The sequence below is a fragment of the Anser brachyrhynchus genome, assembly GCF_964034855.1.
Source record: "Anser brachyrhynchus genome assembly, chromosome: Z".
Lineage (NCBI taxonomy): Eukaryota > Metazoa > Chordata > Aves > Anseriformes > Anatidae > Anser > Anser brachyrhynchus.
Window position 1 is genome coordinate 15,947,579 of NC_137697.1, and position 20,627 is coordinate 15,968,205.

The 20,627-nt window shown below is 39.6% G+C and overlaps 1 protein-coding gene across 6 annotated transcripts in view; it reads right to left on the reverse strand.

The window, feature by feature from the left end:
- Positions 1–20,627, reverse strand: part of PDE4D (phosphodiesterase 4D) — a 305,421-nt gene that overhangs the window by 115,541 nt on the left and 169,253 nt on the right. For 5 of the 6 annotated variants that reach the window (XM_080573437.1, XM_080573438.1, XM_080573434.1 and 2 more), the window contains exon 2: positions 16,172–16,363. In XM_080573437.1, the coding sequence (XP_080429563.1) occupies positions 16,172–16,363 (192 nt within the window). Of the gene's footprint in view, positions 1–16,171; positions 16,364–20,627 lie in introns of those variants that run through there. The other variant, XM_080573439.1, reaches the window with a different exon arrangement.

Here is a 20,627-nt window from a genome sequence, read left to right on the forward strand (position 1 = left end):
TAATTAGAGGAGACATTATTAAATGTTAATTTAATGCACTGGAACCAATCCAGGATTTAACTTTCATATTTCAAATACCCCTTCTGTCAAGAGTAACAATTACAGAAATTGTCATTATTTGGGGAAGGTGTACTGAAAGCACAGATATCCGCAGTTTTCACAAAGTAGTTTAGCATGTGCCAGACAAACTTGGACAGAAAAACAATTGCATAGTGTGTTGAGTAATCTTCAGTCCACATTGGGTGAGAAAATCTGGAAAAGGTGAGAGTGTTCAAAAAGGGAGCAGAAGTGTCCAAACTGGCTGTGTTACTTTTTGTACAGAAGATCAAGAACATATTTAATCAAGGTGCTATCATTCTACAGCGTACTGAATCAGGACACTACAATTTATGAGTGTCCTGCTATTTTCTTTTCTGACAATATGGAAGCTGATAGATGATTCTGTTTGCATTCTGGGCAGGATAGTGCCACACACCTATATACAGAGGCAACAAGAGGAGTGTAAAGCCTATGCAATATATCACAGGCTTATAAATTCAGACAGAGCTGTTAACTTTTATGGTTAGAATAAATTCTTCACATCACTGTTAACACAGTTAACTAGAATGCCTGGCATAGTTGTTCATATGTTCACTTCTTAAAAGAAAGATAAATTTGAAAGTAGGATAATTTTTCACATAGCCAAAAATTTTAAACGATCAAATTAACCACCACAAAAAACTAACAAACAAACAAACATACAAAAAACCGTTAAACCACATAACACTCCACACAAGTTGAAACAGTGTTACATACAGTCCAAATTACCAATAGTAGACCAAAGATTATATAAAACATTGCAGGTTATTCGCCATGTTAAAATGATGAAGCATTTTTCTGGGTTTTGTTTCCTAACATTTCCTACAGGACATACTAGAACTTTCCCCATATAACCTGTGATGGTCCCCACTCTGGAGAAGACAAAAGAGTACCATGTTAAGTCAGAAGTTAGATGTGTATGTTCAGATGAATGTTGCTGAATACTAAGTACACAAATTCTGCCTTCCATTCCTCAAGACTGGCATTAATTTGTTTCTTCTATCCCGATTACAGGATAGCAATTAACATTGCCCCCAGTAAAGAGGAACTTAGAGTTATATTCATGGACAGACAGACAGAGAAGCAGGCAGGAAGATGAATTCAAGGACAGATTTGCTAAGTGCCTAACCTTTATTTCTTAATTAAGTTGGGATATTTTAATTTAATCATCTAATAATAGGAGTAGCTAGGGAGATATTCTGCAGACCTGCTAGGATACTGTTAAAAAAGATAGGGTGTTTTATGCAGTCAGAAAAGAGTTTAGATATCCAGTAAGGCAATATGTGTCCCAAACCTTAGACAACACTAGGAATGTGTCTGCACTTGCAAATGTGGAGCTTGCAGGGAGAGTCCTGAATAAGATTTATCTTCAGAAAGGCCATAATAAGCTCAAGTTAATACACATGTGAAGAACACCGTGAATGTTCTGGAGGACATATATGATGGAAGTAAGACATAAACAGGATACATAAAAACACAGTCTAAACATAGGAGAGTATATGGACAAAACATATTTACACCAACTTGACACATAACTTTTTAAAGACAAGATACAGTCAAAATGACTGCAGCTCCCAGAAGCACACAACAGGTGCAGTGGTTTGCACAGCAGTCTTTGGCTTTGTTTTGGGAAACTTCAGGATTGTCTGGAAACAAGGTTCAAGAGCACTGGGGATGCCTGGCAACCCATTGAGAAACTTGAGGGTACACATTGCTTTTAGACAAGGACAAAGTAAGGAGAGCCACAATGGTGTGGGACTGAGAAAGACCTAGCAGCTTCTGACAAGTGTAATTAAATGGCCTTGACCTAGGGTGCCTGGAGTTTTTGTTCTAACTGTACCCTGACTAGGGAGGCTCAAGCATCTCTTGAAATGCTGTTTGGAAGGGGCCTATGTGACAGCCTGGTCCAGTGCATAACCAACAAAAACAGTCAACAGATGCAGCAGTCCACAAAGAAGATGCCTTGCAGTTGAAATTGGATTGGTGTAGCAGCCTTGGCTATGGTGGCGACACACGACAGGCCTATTTTGGCAGCAGATGTTTGAACAGACCTCCTTGCTAGGTGTAGGCATAGATGCAGACAGAGCTTCAGATGGCAGGTGCAGCCCTCTGAGTCCCTGGCTGCAGAGTGCCTGGGGCTCCTTGTCCTGCAGGAGGTGTGTCCTACTGTGGAACTGTGCTGTCAAGTGGAGGAGGTAAGAGGAAGGGGGCAGGCTGTGGGACATCAGGTAAGATTAAAAGGAGACAGAGAGGATATTCTCTGAGGCACAACTCAAAGCGCCTCTGACTCCAGCTGTAGGACAGAAGCTATCAGTGTCCACCCCCAGTGCTGAGGTAAGTGTAACCTCCAGAAAAGGGAAGGATGGAAGCTGGTGACTTCTGGCACCAACAGAAAGGCTCACCTAACTGCTTACAGGTATAAAATAGTTTCACCACCCTCCATGTTGAAGAGGAGCCAGATGTGCCTACTAGCAGTAAATCTGGTTCACCTAACCCTAAAGCAAGCAAGGCTACCAGGAAGAATTGGCAAATCATTGTAATGGGTCACTCCCTGGTACAGGGAACAGAGGCACCCTTCTGTCAGCCTGATTTATCAGCTAGGGAGGTTTGCTGCCTGTCCAAAAGCCCATATCCAGGATGTTGTGGAGGCATCGCTGAAGCTGGTCTAACTCTCTGACCCATTTCTTTTATTCTGTGTGGGCACAAATGATACTGATAGGGCAAACCTGCACAGTACCAAAACTGGCTAGAGAGGTCTGGGGGCAGTAGTCAAGGGGCTAGGGACCTGGGGTGGTGTTCTCAGTCCTGCTGGTGAGCAGAAGGTTGTGAGGAGGAGAGCACTAACAGTACAAGTCAACAATTGGCTGCAGAACTGGTGTTGACAATGGGGTTCTGGGTTTTATGAACATGGCACCCTATTTGCAGATCCCCATCTGTGGGGGAGAGACTGGATCCACTTCACTAAGCAGGGCAAAGATATTTCTGCTAATGGGATGGCTGACTTCATAAGGAGGGCTTTAAACTAGGATGGACAGGAAAGGGAGAATGTAAGCAGCAGCCCTGTGAGGGAGTGACGGACAGGGTTGCTGAGCAAGGGGCATGGGGTGATGAGACAGGGAAAGATCACAAAATCAACAAAATGGGGCTTAAGTGGTATCACCATCTGCACTTGCATGTAGACCAGGAAGTTCTTACAAAGCACTATTATGGACAAATCTCCCAAGCCCTTTCTTGGAACCTAACATGCTGAGGTGCCCCTTAATATCATATACTAATGCACACAGTATGGCTAATAAACAAGATCAGTTAGAGATGTGTATGCTTGCAGGGCTATGACCTTGTTGGGATCATGGAGATACCATGAGATGTCTCCCAGCAGTGTAGTGCTGTAATGGAAGGATAGGATACAGGCTCTTTTGGGATGACAGGCTGGGGAGATGAGAAGAGGTTGTCGCCCTCTATGTCAATGAGCAACTGCAGTGCATGGAGCTCTGACTGGGGATGGACAATGAGCTGACTGGAAGTCTATGGGTTAGGATTAAAGGGAGGGCTAGGTTAGGTGAATTGTAGTGGGGGGTCTCCTACAGGCCACCTGATCAGGGAAAACAAGCGCATTAAGTCCTCTTACACAGACAGACAGGAGCAGCCTGCAAACTTGAGGCTGGGATTTCAACCACCCTGATATCTGTTGGATAGACAACATAACAGGGCACAAGCAATCCAGAAGGTTCCTGGAATACATTCACAATAACTTCCTTCTGCAAGTGGAAGAGAGACTGCAGAGAATCTAATGAAGGGCTGAAAAAATGATGAAGGAACCTGTCATATAAGGAGAGAGTAAAAGAGCTAAGACTCTTTGCCCAAGCAAAGAGGAGGCTCAGAGGGGACCTTATCAAAGTATACAAAGAGAACAGAACCTGGCTCTTTTCAGTGGTGCCCACTGCCAGGACAAGAGGCAACAGGCCCAAACTAGAACACAAGAGGTTCCGTCTGACCATCAGGAAGCAGTATACTGTACCCATAATGGAGCACTAGGACAGGTTGCCTGGAGAGGTTGTGGAATCTCCTTTCTTGGAGATCTTCAAAAGAGTCTAGACGTAGTCCAAAGCAACCTGCTCTAGGTGTCCCTGCTTGAGCAGGGGGGGGTTGGACCAGATGACCCCTAGAGATCCTTTCAAATATAAACTATGCTGTGAATCTGTGAAATAAAATTACTATTTAACCTTCATACAATTTACATAGTGTTAGTTATGAGAGTAGTGGAAAGAATGTTGACACCATATCGTTTTAAAACAGGATCATACTGGTTTGTCACACTCTGAATGAAAAACTCACTCATCACCCAGGGATACATACTGGCTGAGAATTCTGATCAAACTTTAAAGCCAACTAGCATAATCTGCATTGAATTCTTCAATTACAAACTTGGGACATAGTCTATTTGAAAGAATAAAGCTGCCAACAGACTTTGAAAAGCCCTAGGAGACAGTGGCTGTCTGGCATCTTTGTAGCAAAGAGATAAGGCTTTTGACACATGATGACAAGAATCAACTCCATTTTCACACAGTTGCATTTTTATTTTTTATTTTTTTAATTATTATTCTCTCTAGAAATAAAAGCAAGGGAAAATCCATACTGTTCGCGCACAAAATATGAAAGAATATGAAGATGAAAACAGTCTTCTATTTGAAGAAAACAGAAAGAAAACCAAAGTCCCTGAGAGGTCCATTATCCCAGCCAAAACAAAAGCTGGTTATAGTAGTTCTCCTTGGACTATCAGAAAACTAATTAAGACTTCAGAAACATACCAAAACAAAAAACAAAACAAAAAACAAACAAGCAAAAAAATATTTATCCGACATAAATCTCACTAGCAAATACTGCAAATTTGAGTGTTTTCAAATATCCCAATTAGCTTCATATAGATCACAAAGCAAGTTATTCCTTTGTGACATGCTGAGGAAGAAAACAATACTTGCCCTCCTTATAATCAGAGATCCAAAAGACAGCCCAGAACAAATTTGGATTATAACACATGGCTAATATGCATCAAGATATGTCATGTACTAAGGTACCTGGAACTTTCAAAGTAGAAGGAGTATTTTTTGTAGGGAGGTACTAAGTTGGATTTAATTTTTCATGCAACCTTCTTAGCAGCTCAGTTTCTGAAGATACAGTTTACCAGGTTTGAAAGAAGCCTTTGAATACATGGAGTCTGCTCTGTTGTAGTCACCACAGTTAGGTTACCCAGTTTACAGTCTTACTTCCAACTGAATTACAGTAGGAACAGTGAGCTGTTCCTTTAGTTTGTAATGGATATGATTCTGTTTTTTCCAGGTCTTGAAAGATCTCCTCATCTTGTGTGCTAATGCAATTCAGTTGGAAGTAAGGTGTTTTTTGAATTAGGATCCTGAGGTTTAATCCACACATTATCAGAAAGTATTATCTGGTTAACTATGTACCTTACTGTGTCTTTCCCAGCATGACATCACAGCATGTGTTCTTTTGAGAATACTAGGAACAAAAGGATTTTGCTGGGTGACAAGAGCAGCTAATTATATCTCAGTGATAGTCGTCTGAACCAAGACCCGTCAAATCCAGAAGATCAATTCAGGACTGTCACAAGGGCTGAAGTCAGAATCAGCAGACTAACTGAAAGAATTGGAAGTATTACAATACATACTTTTTCCCATTTCACTATCGGGCTTTCATCTCCTATGACAGTATCATAGCACATTTGGAAGAGTTCAAGTAGGACCAAGCTGTTCAAGGTCAAGCTGAATGGGGCTTTGTGCAACCTGATCTAAAGAAAGATACCCCTTCTGCCTGTGGCGACAGAGGGTATGGACTAGATTATCTTTAAAGGTACCTTCCAATCCAAACTATTTTATGATTTGATGATTCACATTGCCCCAAATAGCCATCAAGCTTCAATGCTTTAATCTTACCATAATACATCAGAAGTACAGTCGATAACTCCAAGCAACTGGCTTGCATTCAGTCTAGCAGACTTATTCAGCCTTTAGTAGAAATAGACCATGGACTTGCCAGCGTGCTTCATTGGTGTAAGTGGTTTTCCTTCTAAAATTAGAAAGCAGTCTGCCTGGGTGTCACTGTGGCAATGGCATGGTAAGAGAAGTTACTGCAGTGCCGAAATTTGTTTTTTATGTTGAAGGAAGGACTATATTAAACCAGATGGTATAGTACTTTGAATCACAAAAGAGCTGAACTCAATCAGAAGAGTCCAGGCCAATTCAGCAGTGCCATTGTTGGACTGTTCATACAACAGAAATCATCATTTAGCTCTAAGCAAGGCTGCAAAACAAACGAGCATCAGTGACTAAAGGATAGATTTGTTTTCTGCTCAGGTCAGAGAAAATTAATGAATGGGTGTGTACACATGACTGGAAGCAATCAAGTTAGTGCAGCTTAATGAGTTACTATTAATCATTTTAAATTGCATTAGCTGACACACGTAAACTCTTAGCTTGTTGCAAATGTAAATAAAATGTATTACCTTCGACTGCTTTTAAGCAGAAGTCACTTGGTTGCTTGTCCCTGCTTCATACATTTAAGCATTGAGAACTGATACAATTGTGTTACTTCTGAAGAAAGACATGACTTTGCATGGAAATTCCTGGTAATGCAGGCTGAAAGATTTCTCCTCTAAAAGGAATGAAAGCAGGGCTGTTAAAAACAGCACCTACTCAAGGTAAGTTCCCAGCCTGAGGGAGCTTGCTGTGAGCCAGACACAAGATTTTCTCAGCTTCAGGGTTTAGAAAATGGGGTCCCTTAACCAAATTTAAAGGCCACTAAATACATGTATATATATATATAGATATATATAAAGACTTCAGGAAAAACAAGGCAACATCAGAATTTCAGATTCTCCTTTTTGAGAGAACAAGCTCCACAATTAACACAACATGAACACCATTGCAAGCATACAGAGAGTTGTTTGTGCCCTTAGGGATGAAACATGAACTAATGTTCTTCTGGATTGTGAAATATGTTCGGCCTGTGAGTGAGCTGGAAAAACAGCCTAAGAAGCTTCTCCAGAAACATTCAAATTTCTCTTTACAAGGTTCCCTTTCTCCACACTGCTCCCATCCTTCACTATTGCATGCACATGTGTGCACACAGAATGTAAACATCCTCCATCCCCTCCATTGTAGCAGTAAATCTGTGTAGCAAACATTGATATGAATATTCCTGTAATTTAGCTGAAATCCCTGCTAAGAATCATTTTTGGTATCATGCTTTTAATCTTTGACCAAAGATGTTTACCTTATTTAATGCAGGAGCAGTAAATAACATGGCATGTTATTTCAAACATCTAATATTTCCACCTCCCAAAGAAAAAGAAACTTGATGTTAAATGTCTTTGTAAGGGAATTGATGTGTTTTACAGCTGAGAGTTCTGTTTGGAAAATGAACAGGTTTTAGTATTCAGCCATAAAACCAATGATGATTCTGTACTGTCTGAACATTAAATAAAATCAATTTTAATTTCATTAAAAAAAAAAAAAAAAACTTATTCACCAGCCACATAAAGGCATATGAGAACACCTTAGGATTTCTCGAATTAAAACACAAATCAAAACAAGCTTTCTCAATGCAAAAATATTCTTTTTTTTGGCTTATGACATAACTGATTTCCCATCAACAAAACAAAGTTATCGCAAAATTACTGTGTGCAGTTGTGGGGACCACAATATAATAAGAAGGACATAAAAGTATTAGAAAGCGTCCAAAGGAAAACTACAAAGTTGGTGAAGGGTCTAGAGGGAAAGGAGCAGAGGAGCAGCCGTGGTCCCTTGGTTTGCTCAGCCCAGAGCAGAGCAGGCTGAGGGGAGGCCTCATGGCGGCCTGCAGCTCCCTCACAGGGGAGCGGAGGGGCAGGCGCTGAGCTCTGCTCTCTGGGGACAGCGACAGGACCCGAGGGAACGGCATGGAGCTGGGACAGGGGAGGGTCAGGCTGGGGGTTAGGGAAAGGGTCTTCACCCACTAAGAGGGTGGTTGAGCACTGGGACAGGCTCCCCAGGGCAGCAGTCACAGCAACGAGCTGCTGGAGTTCAAGAAGTGTTTGGACAATGCTCTCAGACATCTGGTTTTATTTTTGGGTGGTCCTCTGTCCTTCCAGGACTTGGAATTGATGATCCTTATGGGTCCCTTCCAGTTTGGGATATTCTATGATTCTATGATTGAAACTTACTTAAATTTAAGAAAATTGGACATTACTAAATTCTTTAGTTTGTATCACATTTGTAAAATGTTCTAGCAACTAGAAAGGACACAGTGGTCTTTTTTTTTTTTTTTCAAAATATTTTTGATAGTTATCTCCCCCCCCAAAAAAAATAGAAAAGATTTTAAGTATTAATTACTTAATTTAAGCTGCAACCTGATGTATTCAATTTAAAAGTTCTTAAGAAAAAGAAACAAACCCAATGAAGCAAAATATTGGCCTGTTTTTCCTACAGCCAACTAAATGCTTTTCTTTGCATGGATAAATAAATGTCTCAAACAACATACTACATTTTTTCATTAAAATTGTTTCTAAGCTTAAATTAAATTGAAAGTACTTCATCATAGCTGATTTTTAATGAAAGTTTGACTAGATCTATTTAGCTTTTCCATAAGGTTATATCACAAATTCAGAAGAAAAGAAAAAGAAAAGAAAAAAAAAGAAAAAGAAAAAGATAACCAGATAAATCATAAGACATTTCAACAGCAATATATCTGCAAAGACAATTATTTCTCATTTGTTAAATAGAGGTACAATTAATCTGCTCATTACCTGTGTGCTTCTTCTGCTTTACTAGTCTCTTTGTCAGAACTTTATGCAGGTCACTTTTCATGGAAAAGGGTATCTTTCTCCCTAATTTTGGATTTATACTTACAGTATTATATTAATAAATCCAAGCATTCCTGGCTCAGAAACAGAAGAATAAGCTGTATCACTAGTAATTTGGCTTCCTGTTCAGGATTAAAACATATCCTCATTTCATGATTCTATTGCCATATTAAAACCTTGGGTGAACCTCCGTAACCATCCAGGTTTGCCATATTTGTCTGCCAATATTTGTAAGTACTTTCCCTTTACACATCTGATCTGATCCAGATGGAATACAATGCAAGTTTTAAAAACTGAACAAACTGTCAAGAACCGGGAAATGTGTGTGCAAGTATACCTCAATTGTTCCATGTGCCGGTTAAAGGGATATTTCAAACCGTTTGCAGCTTCAGGTCAGGACCAGACCTGCCAGTCACTGACAAATACGGGAACACCCTATCCTGGAATTTCCCTTTATTTAAGATATATTTTTGCAGCCAGAATAACTCTACTAATCTTTATTCTTTGTAAAATTACAGATTATTTTGACTTCATTTTGGAAAAAATACCCCCACAGAATTTAAAATCCCACAACTATTTCTCTAGCTACTGAAGAAAGGGATAATCCATCCTGACTAAACAGACCCAAATCTCTGTATGTCATGTTTATCAGACAACACAGGCTCTCTGTGTTCCAAAGTAGTCCAAAATCAGGTTTTCTTATTCAAAGAGAGGATATATGTATATATACATATATATTTAATTTTTTGGAGATATATAGCAGTGGTTTACCAATATGTTTACAATAAAGTCTAACAGAGCAGCATGTCCTCTACAAGGAGGCGGTATTATATTCTTGTTACAGGGAAAACAAATCCCAAAGTAAATTGTGTCTTCTTGATATTTATTTTATCAGCAGAGGAATGCTGTTATCTACAGATGGTACTGGCTGAAGAGCAGTAGGCTGGACCGCTTGGGAAATGGATGTAATGTTGGCCATTTGGCCATTTAGCAGGTCACCAGTTCAATGACCCTGCAGTTCTCTACAGATTATGTTTTGTGACTGTGTTTGGGTGTTTTGAAGATGGAAGCAAGGATGAACAGAAATTTGCAAGTTTTGTGTAATTATGCAAGTTAGAGTTTACACTGGTATTTCACCTGATCAAGGAAACAGTGCTGAGCCTCTCTACAGGATCCTCCAAAACTCCCCACGACAGCTACTTTTTTACTAAGTGAGGTTCAGCTGGCCAAGTCCTTGAAAGGCTAGGATGTTGGACTGCATTCAGTGCCCTTGTGGAAATAGTAGAAGGCAGACTTGAGCGCTTATACCGGGCAAATACCTTTTCCCCCAGACGCATTCAGAAAACATAAGGGAGCTCAAGCACTCTTCCACGCTGTGAGTGTCTTGGTACTCTGGTCTCATCTGCTACTCTCTGGTCTGCCTCTTCAGTACCATAGGGAACTATGAACACTGCTTTTTTCCCTTTAAAGCGTGGTTAAAATGTCAGCTCTCCTCTAGTCAGTGGACTGCTTGTTGCTTTCTTTCTCAAGTTTACAGCAGAGCTAATGATTTCACTGGAGAATCTATTTATTTGTTTATTTATTTTCATCACATTAGAGACCTGGGTTTTGCTAAAATGGAGATTCTCTATAAATTAGATCACATGCACTGTTAATCAAGGCAGTGATCCCTTAGCAAGAGAAGCATAAAAAGTGTTAACCATTGCCTCCTCTGTTTATATTTGCAAGTTCTGAGTAGTAAAAGCAGTTTATCAGGTGAGTAATCAGTGTGCCACTGCAAGACATCCACATTTATAGCTACCTGTTTCAATGATGTCTTCAAATGTAATGAGACAATCATTCCAATACAACATTAGTCATTTCTCTCATCTTTCAGCTTGCTCCTGCTGTTCTCTTTTTTAATCTGTGCTGTAGCCTTGCAGTTAGGGGCTTTCAAATTTTATTTTCCATTCCTTATTCTCCTTCCCTTTAAACTTGTTTTCCAGTCTCTTGTTGTGGATATTACCCTGTAATTCCTCATATTGACTCACTCATATGTTCACTTTTCCTGATACTGCATATCCTCGTCTCCCTGCTAGAAATCCATAGTCAGGCTTCACAATGCATCTGTGCTGTTCTGCCTTGGATCTTGTATCTCCCTGTCTAAACCACATTGCCTTTACATTTTACAATCTTGAATGGCTTTTACTAATCTTCTCATGTCATCTTCTTGTTCTACTATTTCTTTCTCTAGGATTAAGATATTTGTTCCAAGAGTTAATTGAAAAAATGTTAAGGACTCCTACTCCTTTTGCTTTGTTTTTCCCTTTCCTACTATACTGCTGCTTTTTCTGCTTCTTGAAAAGCTGTAAGTACACCCACTGTTTTGGCCCATTAACCTTCTCCTATCTGAGCTGCCTTGTGCTCATCCTGCCTTTTGTTCTTTTCCTGCTCTAATCTGAGGAAACTCTTCTTACTTTACAGTATGTTGTAGTCTATCTGATTTTAAAAACTCTCCACTTCTCTCTTTTCAGGTCCTGTTTCTGTTATTTTCCATCTCAACTCATTGAATGAACTCTCTCTGGTTGCTATGTGAGGTTTACTACCTTGGGCGCAAAGATTCACTCTGTTCCTTTTCCTGAGGATACTATCTGACTGTATTAGTCTCCTGGTTATCATCTTTTGCTTTGCTTTTAGGTCATTTGTGGCAGAGGACAGCATTTTGCCTTGGGGTTTCAAAGAGCTGTGCGCAACTGGGTTCCGTCCCTTGGCTGCAGCTCAGAGCTGCCGCAGCAATGCAAACAATAATGGTAGAATAAAGAATTCAGTGCTTTAGCACTGCCACCCGCTGGCTGTCTTTGGCCATGACACTCCATATTTGACTGAAAGTTTTGGTTTTGTTTCATCTGAAGTGGAATGTACTACTATAAGCACACTATTTGTGAGTACTAGAAACACGAGAAATATTTGTTATATTCCTTCCACATATAAGATGCATGCATTTCATTTTCTAGTTTGCTTTATAAAGTGAAATATTGAGGTTGGTAACTCAAGCACTAAAAAAAGTCAGAGGATTCAAGGTTAAACTCTTACGTACAATTCATCTGTGTTACCTGAATTTTGTGTATGTTTTGTAATATATGTTGCTCATGCATAAGAAACATACAATTAAATATACATCTAGATGCAAAACAGAAATAGAACAATTTGTGAGTGATATAAATGTTTCTGTGATGCTTCCTCTGACAAATCTTTCAGCCCCTACCTTGTTTAGGAAACTCCTGAACTAAAGTGGTTTCTTTATTTTGATAACCTTCACTGGGCTTCCTTTCCAGGCACATCTTGTTTCTCCTTGAACCCATATATAAAGAAATGTTTGGTATTTTTTTCTGTATATTTTCTTCACTATTTTCTCTTTTAATTTTTTTCCCCCTTTCATTCCTTGGTTTCCCTTTAGTTCATTTCTGTGATATAATCAAACTCATTATTATTAGGCTTCCTGATACTAGATTAACATTATATGGTTAAAACCACTAGCATTTTACATTTCCTAATACAGTCCAATCCTAAAAAGTTGCAGGAGTATTAACCTTAACAAAACAGTTCTATGACAGGAGACTATTAAAATCTATCCAGATATGATGTCGAATAAACTTCATATGCAGACTTCTTATGAGAAATTTTTGACAGAAAGAATAGATATAAATATCCAAGGAAGAAAGTGTGCTCATTGTTTCCATAATTAATTTTTTATATGATTTATTGCCATGTACTGAAATATTACCCAGAATTCTAGGAAATACAGAAGCGGAATACAAGTTCAAGGATGGAGCACTAATTGAATTCTTAATTGAAATGACTCATCTAAGCAATGCACTGAACTGGATTGGCCCGATTGTAAAAATGTTTCTAAATGGCATCCCTACAAGGGTGCCACACTAAAAGCTTGACTTTTGTACATTTAGAAGAAAGGTTCTATGTCAGAAGATTTACTGGGTGAAGGTCTCCATTCACAAAGGAAACACTTTTTTCTTTACAAAAAGGCAAGAGGGATTGGTGTTTTTCTTGGATTAACTGGTGTATGGACCTTAAACAAAGTCTCTGTAAAGGCCTGAGTTTTACTCATCTTGACACTTACATAGGAAGTAAGTTATAATTAGATAGACTAATCAACACTTCTAAAAGTGATAGGTGAGAATAGGAGTCTCCACTTATAATGACTGCAAGTTAAATACCACATGAAATTTCACTCATTATTATGAAAACTGATTTTCTTTGTGTATACTGATGCTGTTATTTTTTTTTAAGAGGATGTTTATTGTTTGTTTATATTAATGCTGAATTTTCACTGTTTTTGACATCCTTGCTCACTAGGGGACTCTTATTAACCTGGCCTTTTATTTTAGTAGTTTATAATTAAATCACAAACACTTATTTGGCAGTGAAATTTGGAGCAGATTGAACAAAACAAAAACAAAACAAAAATTAACAAAAATTCTTAATTTCTACTACTTAGAAGTGACTAGAAGCTAGGATATTTAACATGTTTTCAGTGTTTTACAAATAAAGATAAATTTGCCCCTGATTTCAACCACCCATGCAAGCTGGCATCTATGCATATTTGCAAAGTATGACTCACTAGCAGAAAACACACACATCAGAAAAAAATAATCAACTTTGGTGAGAGGACAGAATAACTTTCTGAAGGCCTTTTCTTAAAATTCTTTTTTTTGTTTGTTTGTTTTGTAATCAATAATTCTTGCTTCTCTTGAATATATTAATTTCTGATATCTACCTGGTCTCATGCAAAGGATTTAAAACTGTCCCAAACAACATTCTTGTCTCTAAAGTGGAAATAAATGTATATGATAGATGGATCTCTCATGGATGAGAAATTGTCTGTATGGTTGCGTTCAAAGATCTGTAGTCAACAGCTCCATGTTCAGGTGGAGACCAGTGACAAGTGGTATTCCTCTGGGGTCTGTATTGGGACTGGTATTTAACATCTTTTCAGTGATGTGGACAGTGGGATTGAGTTGCCAACAGCACCAAGATGAGTGGTGTGATCAACATGCTGGAGGGCAGGGATGCCATCCAAAGGGACCTGGACAGGCTTGAGAGGTGAGCCCGTGCAAACCTCATGAGGTTCAACAAGGCCAAGTGCAAGACCCTACACCTGGGTGCAATCCTAAACATAAATACAAGCTGGGCAATGTCTGGATTGAGAGCAGGCCTGTGAAGAAGGACCTGGGGGTGTTGGTTGATGAGAATCTTGACATGAGCTGGCAATGTGCGCCTGCAGCCCAGAAAGCCAACCATACCCTGGGCTGCAGGATCTGCAGATTCTCAGGGAAGTAGTTATGAGCGTCACCTGGGAATATGCTCTAGAGGCTTTAGGGGTCCATGGTTGATGATCACTTTTCAAGAATGACCAGAAAAAGGCAATCCACAGGCCTTGGAGGGGAATCTAGATAGATTAAAGCATTAGGCAATCTGCAACAGCATGAAGTTCAACAAAGGAAAATGTTGAGTGCTGCACCTGGGATGGAGTAATGCTGGACACTGGTACAGACTTGAAGACAAGTGGCTGGGGAGAAGATCAGTAGAAAGGGACCTGGGGGTGCTGGTCGACAGCACGGTCAACAGGAGCCAGCAGTGTGCCCTGGCAGCCAAGGGGACAAACTGCATTTTGGGGTGCATTGAACACAACACAGCCAGCTCATCAAGAGAGGTGATTCTCCCACTATATTTTGCACTGTTGTGGCCTCATCTTGAATATTGTGTGCAGTCCAGGGTTCCCAATATAAAATGGATATTAAGGTCCTTGAAAACATCCATAAGAGGGCAGCAAAGCTGGTAAAAGGGCTGGAAAACATGTCCTATGGGGAGAGGCTGACACTGGGATTATCTGATGTAGAGAAGGTAAGGCTCAGAAGTGACATCAATGCTCTCTGCAACTTCCTGAGGAGGGGAAGTGGAGAAGGAGGTGCTGATCTCTGCTTCCTAGGAACCTATAACAGGACATGTGGGAACAGCACAAAGTGGCACCAGAGGAGATTCAAACAAATATCAGGTTATCGGGAAAAAAATATTTACTCTGAAGGTGGTCGAAGAGTGGAACAGGCTTGCTGGAGATGTTTTTGATGCCCCATGTCTGTCAATGTTCAAAAGGCATTTGGAGAATGCCTACATTAACACGATTTAACTTTTGCTTAGTCCTGTCTTACCCTACCCTACCCTACCCTACCCTACCCTACCCTACCCTACCCTACCCTAAAGAAGTATAGCTAGCAGGTTGGGGGGGGTGATCTTTCCCCTCTACTCCATGCTTGTGAGACCCCACCTGGAGTACTGTGCTCATCTCTGGGGCTCCCGGCACAAGAGAGACATGGACCTGTCAGAGAGGGTCCAGGGGAGGACCACGAAGATGATCAGAGGACTGGAACACCTCTCCTATGAAGAAAGGCTGAGAGAGCTGGTAGTGTTCAGCCTGGAGTAGAAAAAGTGTCAGAGAGACCTTACAGTGACCTTCCAGTAATTAAAGGGGGCCTACAGAAAATATTCAGAAGAACTCTTTTTCAGGGAGTACAGTGGGGATGGGTTTTAAACTAAAAGAGGGTATGTTTAGACTAGATATAAGGAAGAAAGTCTTTACTCAGAGGGTAGTGAGGCACTGGCACAGGTTGCCCAGAGAAGCTGTGGACGCCCCATCCCTGGAGGTGCTCAAGGCCAGGCTGGATGGGGCTTTGGGCAACCTGGTCTGGTGGGAGGTGTCCCTGCCCATGGCAGGGGAGTTGTAACTGGGTGATCTTTAAGGTTTCTTCCAAACCAAGCCATCCTCCAAATCTATGACGTGGTAAATCTTATCTCTAAACACCAAAAAACACCAATTACAAATAAATGAAATCTTTCTCTTATGAATATTAAGAAGCAGAAATTGAGTTTGTATTGCTTGCATTGAAAAGACCATAATAACCAAGAAATCTGAGTTCTCTTTAGTGTTTTGATACATCACTATTGATTGTCTCTAATATTCTGTCAAAGCTAATACAGTGCATAAAAACATGAAACCCATGATATCCTTACTTTCACAAAAACACAGAAACAAATACAAGCATAAATAAAGAAATAAACAATTACCCATTTCTTCACATGGGTGATTATTCTCTTTGATTTTTATAGGCATTTCTTGTGGCTGGAAAGACATTAACCCCATGATAGCACAAAACATACGCTAAAAGTATTTTATAATGTACTTACATATCACTAGCAATGGAGGAGTTCCTAGACATGGACTTTGGAGAAAGGTCATAGTCGCTGTCTGACCGGTAAAGGAAAGACTCCCTCCGTTGACTGTGGACAAAATTTGCCTGAAGAATTAGCCCTGATCCAGGACTTGTCATGGGATCCAAGGGACTTCGTCCCGATGATGTACCATTGTCTACATCGAAACTGCAAAAAGAAAGGAGAAAAAGATTTATGACATTGACACAGGAGTTTTGAAAATAATGAACACTCTTCTGGCAAGTCGTCACTAGGCATTTACTTCTATATAATTATGGCAAAATCATGACCTGCCCAGTTCCACTGCTAAGGCAAAACAAAAGCACATAAGAAATAAACTTTACAATTGCTAATAACCAAAAAGAGTAAGTCTGAAGGAATATAAATTTGGTAGAGGAAAAAATCCAAACCACTATTAGGAATATAGGAAGCTATATGCATCTTTGCATGCTGAGAACTCATGAGCTCTATACCTGAAGAAACATGATGATGCATTATTTTATTCCTCATGCACATTTCTCCTGAGCTGGACCCTCATTACCCTGACTCCCGCTGGAAGGCAGCACAGTGCTCATTTGTTATAGAGTACACATCACTCATATGTCATTACTACTCAAACACTTCAAGAAGGTATTTTGGCTTTTCTCAATAAAACAAGCACTGGAGTGGGATTAATGTGTATGCACGTTCTTTGGCATGTTTGTATACATTAGTGTGAGCTCCTATTTTAAAACTGGATTGAAAAAAATGACCTCTACAGCCACTGCCAAGCATAGTGGCCATTTTCGGCCATTTTTGTCTTACGTCTTTGAACTTTACAGTTTTGATCCAGCAATTCTGGTTATTGTATGAGTGGTAAACAATTTTACAATTCCTAGGGAGCACTGCTGTCATAAGGGGCTGAAGGAACATAGAGAGATATCATGGGAAATGAAAGAGAGCGAGAAAGATGCTCTTTCACACAGTCCGTGACAGTTCTGAAAAGGGCTTTGAAAATGGTACAAAGACCTTGAGTGGGACTCTGCAATCAATTAGAAACCAGTGCAGGGTGAGTAGTCTGGCTGATGCGCTCATGGCAACCCATGTTGCTTAGCAGCCTGATCTCTGTGTCTGGTACCGAATGGAGTCTTTTAGGAGCACACGGCTCAGCTTCTAGATTGCAGGTGTTGTGCCATCTAGAGGTCACAAATGTGTGGATTAGCAAATTTATGTCTGCATCTGATAGGGTGGAGCATGTTCTACCCAGCCAGAAGTGGAAGAGGACTTCTGTTTTCCTGGTTGTTTGAGTCTCTAAAACTGATGATCAATTTTAGTTTTACATCATAGGAGAAAAGGTGTGTATAAGACCTTGGTTTATAACTACTAATCATACTAACAGGAACTTAAACAATACTGCTAGAGCACATACAAATGGGGGATGAACAGAGGATCTATCACATGACTTTTTAAGTGTCAATAAGTGTTAGTATGCATTTATAACAAATGCATCTAAACAGACCTTTTGAAAACAGTGTTCATATGAAGGACACACACCATTTTCATTTATGTCTAATGACATGTCAGCCATTGATTAGACTTCAGCCTGGCACAGCAGTGTCACAGTTACTCTCTATACTACCTTGCTGCTTGCTTCTATCTGCCACCTGACTGAGGCTGTAGTGTCAGCAGCAGTAAAGTTTCCTTTTCTCCTGCACATGGTAAGATTAGCTTGCAATGGCAAGATTAATGGCAATGTCATTTCAAATACATATAGAAGCTGAAAAGCTCCAAAACAAAAGTTAAAAGTGGGATGGAAATAAATGAAGTTAAATGTAAATCTGTCTCAGCAGAAAAATATTAAATAAGAAATTTCTATCAAATTGATTTTCTTAACAGTGGATTTAATTATTCAGCTGAATAAAAGGTTGGACTTTATTGAAGTAAAGGAACATACGGTTTTGTTGGCAGATTTTTTTCTGTTTTCCTCACTCAGATTTGTGCACATATGAGTATTCTATTAGCAATCTTATTTTTCCTAGTCCAACACCAAGGCAGGCTTCTATGAATAACTCCACTGTCACGTCATAAAATACTGACCATAACAAAATTTAGAAGTCTATTCGATAAAATCACAGAGATTTGAGAGATGTTGAGAGGCTCTGTGGCTTGCACCACCAGATAACAGCATGTGCAAGACTTGCACAAAGTTACTGTGATAGGAACTTTATCCTGTGATACTGTATTGTGTCCACTAGATGGGTGTCAAAAGTAAAGAAATGGATTCAGATGTACCAGCTAGGACCTGGCTTATATCACTCGATCAAAATGTCTTTTATTTAAATACCCATCAAGAAAAAAGAAAAGTTCAGTACTACAGCAAAAGATGTAGTGTGAATGCAACACGGGTGTACCACAAACATGTTTGTATAACAAGTTTCTCAAGTGCTACAATAGTTAAGTGTCTTGTTGAGCTTTTACTTACTGTGTTAAAACTTTCAGACATAAAAGGTTATAGAAATCTAAACGAAAGATTTAGATTGCTTTTAGATATAGAATGTTTTAGTACACTGAAAATCAAATGTTACTTCGGCTGAATCATGAGTCTTTGCAAGAAATGGAGCTGCTGATCATGTTGCATCAAATGAAGAGAGAATCAGAAGGGGGAATTGAAGTCTCATACACAAATGGTTTTTCTTTCTGCACACATGCAACTTAAAAAAAAAAAAAAAAAAGTTAAAGGTAAAAAGTGGACGGACTCTCTAGTTTGCCTGGGCAGAAATTGCAGAAAATCAGCTATGGCTGCTTCATATTTATCTTTCTGCTCCTGTTAAGTTTTAAAGTGCAGTGAGAATATGTTGTGAATTAAAAGAAGTGCACTGTCAGTGACAACCCAAAAGTTATTCTCTCTCTAGCATGCTCCTCTGCCTCCTTTTGGTGGAGGGGGCTCCTTTTAAAGGAAGAAGGAGCATGGAAGTTGGTAATGGAGGTGCCAGAAGTTTTGCCACCTTTTCACAGGCAGAAAGTGCCCATTTAAAGACAGCTGCTTTTTTTTTTTTTTTTTCCTGACAGCAGCATCTGGCACAGAATGCATCACAAAAACTTCTACATTCAAAGAGCTTTACTGCAACTCCAGAGATAACAAAGCTACGAAAAGCCAGTGCTGATTCAGCAGCTTTTGTTTGTGCATTTCCACAAAATATTTTATGACATACTGGATACTGTTTATCCTTGAAGTCTCCCTTATTCAGTGTTCAGTGATAGCGAACATGACATGAGATGAAAGATTAGCCTTTTTTTTTTCCTTTTTTGGCTATTCATTGTGCTTGCACGTCTTGACCACTGAGCATCATCCAGGCTCTGGACAGAGGTGGTGAACTCTCTTGAGCAACTTGTAAGCATTCATGGCTGATTTTCCCTGTGCTCCCAAAAGGAAGAGAAGTTCTAACATCATAAGCACTACTTCAGTGTTAGCAACTGCACAGTTTCCTTACATGATGAAATAAACCCCCTGTGGACTTCTTTTCAAGTCCTTAGAAGACTCTCTGCTACTCTCTGCAAAGTTGCTAAAAGGAAGAAAGGAGAAGGTCTGCGTACAAAATATTGCTTATAGCTATGTAAAAAGTAATAGCATCATCATGAATATGCACAAGAGCTCGTAATTGAGGATACATAGAAAAATCTTCATATTGATCTTCCTTATTACTGAGAGCTTAGCAACTTAATATTTTTACTGCAGTTCTGTTGCTATTGTTTGCACTTTTGCAGAGAAGTTAGCAATAGTAAAGGAGAGAACAAAACAAATTCTACCCCAAAATGAAGAATTTACAAGACTTTGTAAAAATAAAAATTGCACTCCTAATTAAGTCTCTATCTACCTTCAGCCTCTCCAGCCTTGGAAACTATCATGAGGGAAAGAAATGGGATCCAAAATAATTGATCTTCTAGGAAAATCTTATCTTTCAAAGCCATCTTTAAAAATGATAGGGCCAAGCAAGGCATGAAGAAATAAAGTTTCTTCTTCTCCTGACACAGGAGTCTATTGTTCTGGTGCAAAGCAATTTCTCCAAACACCGACCTGCTCAATGACCTACCTACCCATCTCAATTTCCTCAATTCCCAAACGTTCTGTCCTGTATTTTCATTTGGAAGCACAATCCCAGCACCAGAACAAATGCATAGAAGCTGTAGTTCACTGAAGCTATCACAGAAAAACTGCCCTGTAGCAACTGCCTTTGGGCAGTCTCATTTCGAGCAAAAGCAAGGTAATAAATCTTTCTTTACATCTCCAAGAAGAGAGCAAGTTATTTACAGCTTCTGCCTCAGGCCAGAAGCCCACACATGGCAGCCTGTAGATACTAGAGAAAGGGGAGGATCAGACGATCCACTCAAATGCAGAATCCTAATTTGTAACTTGGATTACTCCTTGGGCTGAGAAAACCTGGCAGAGATGCCA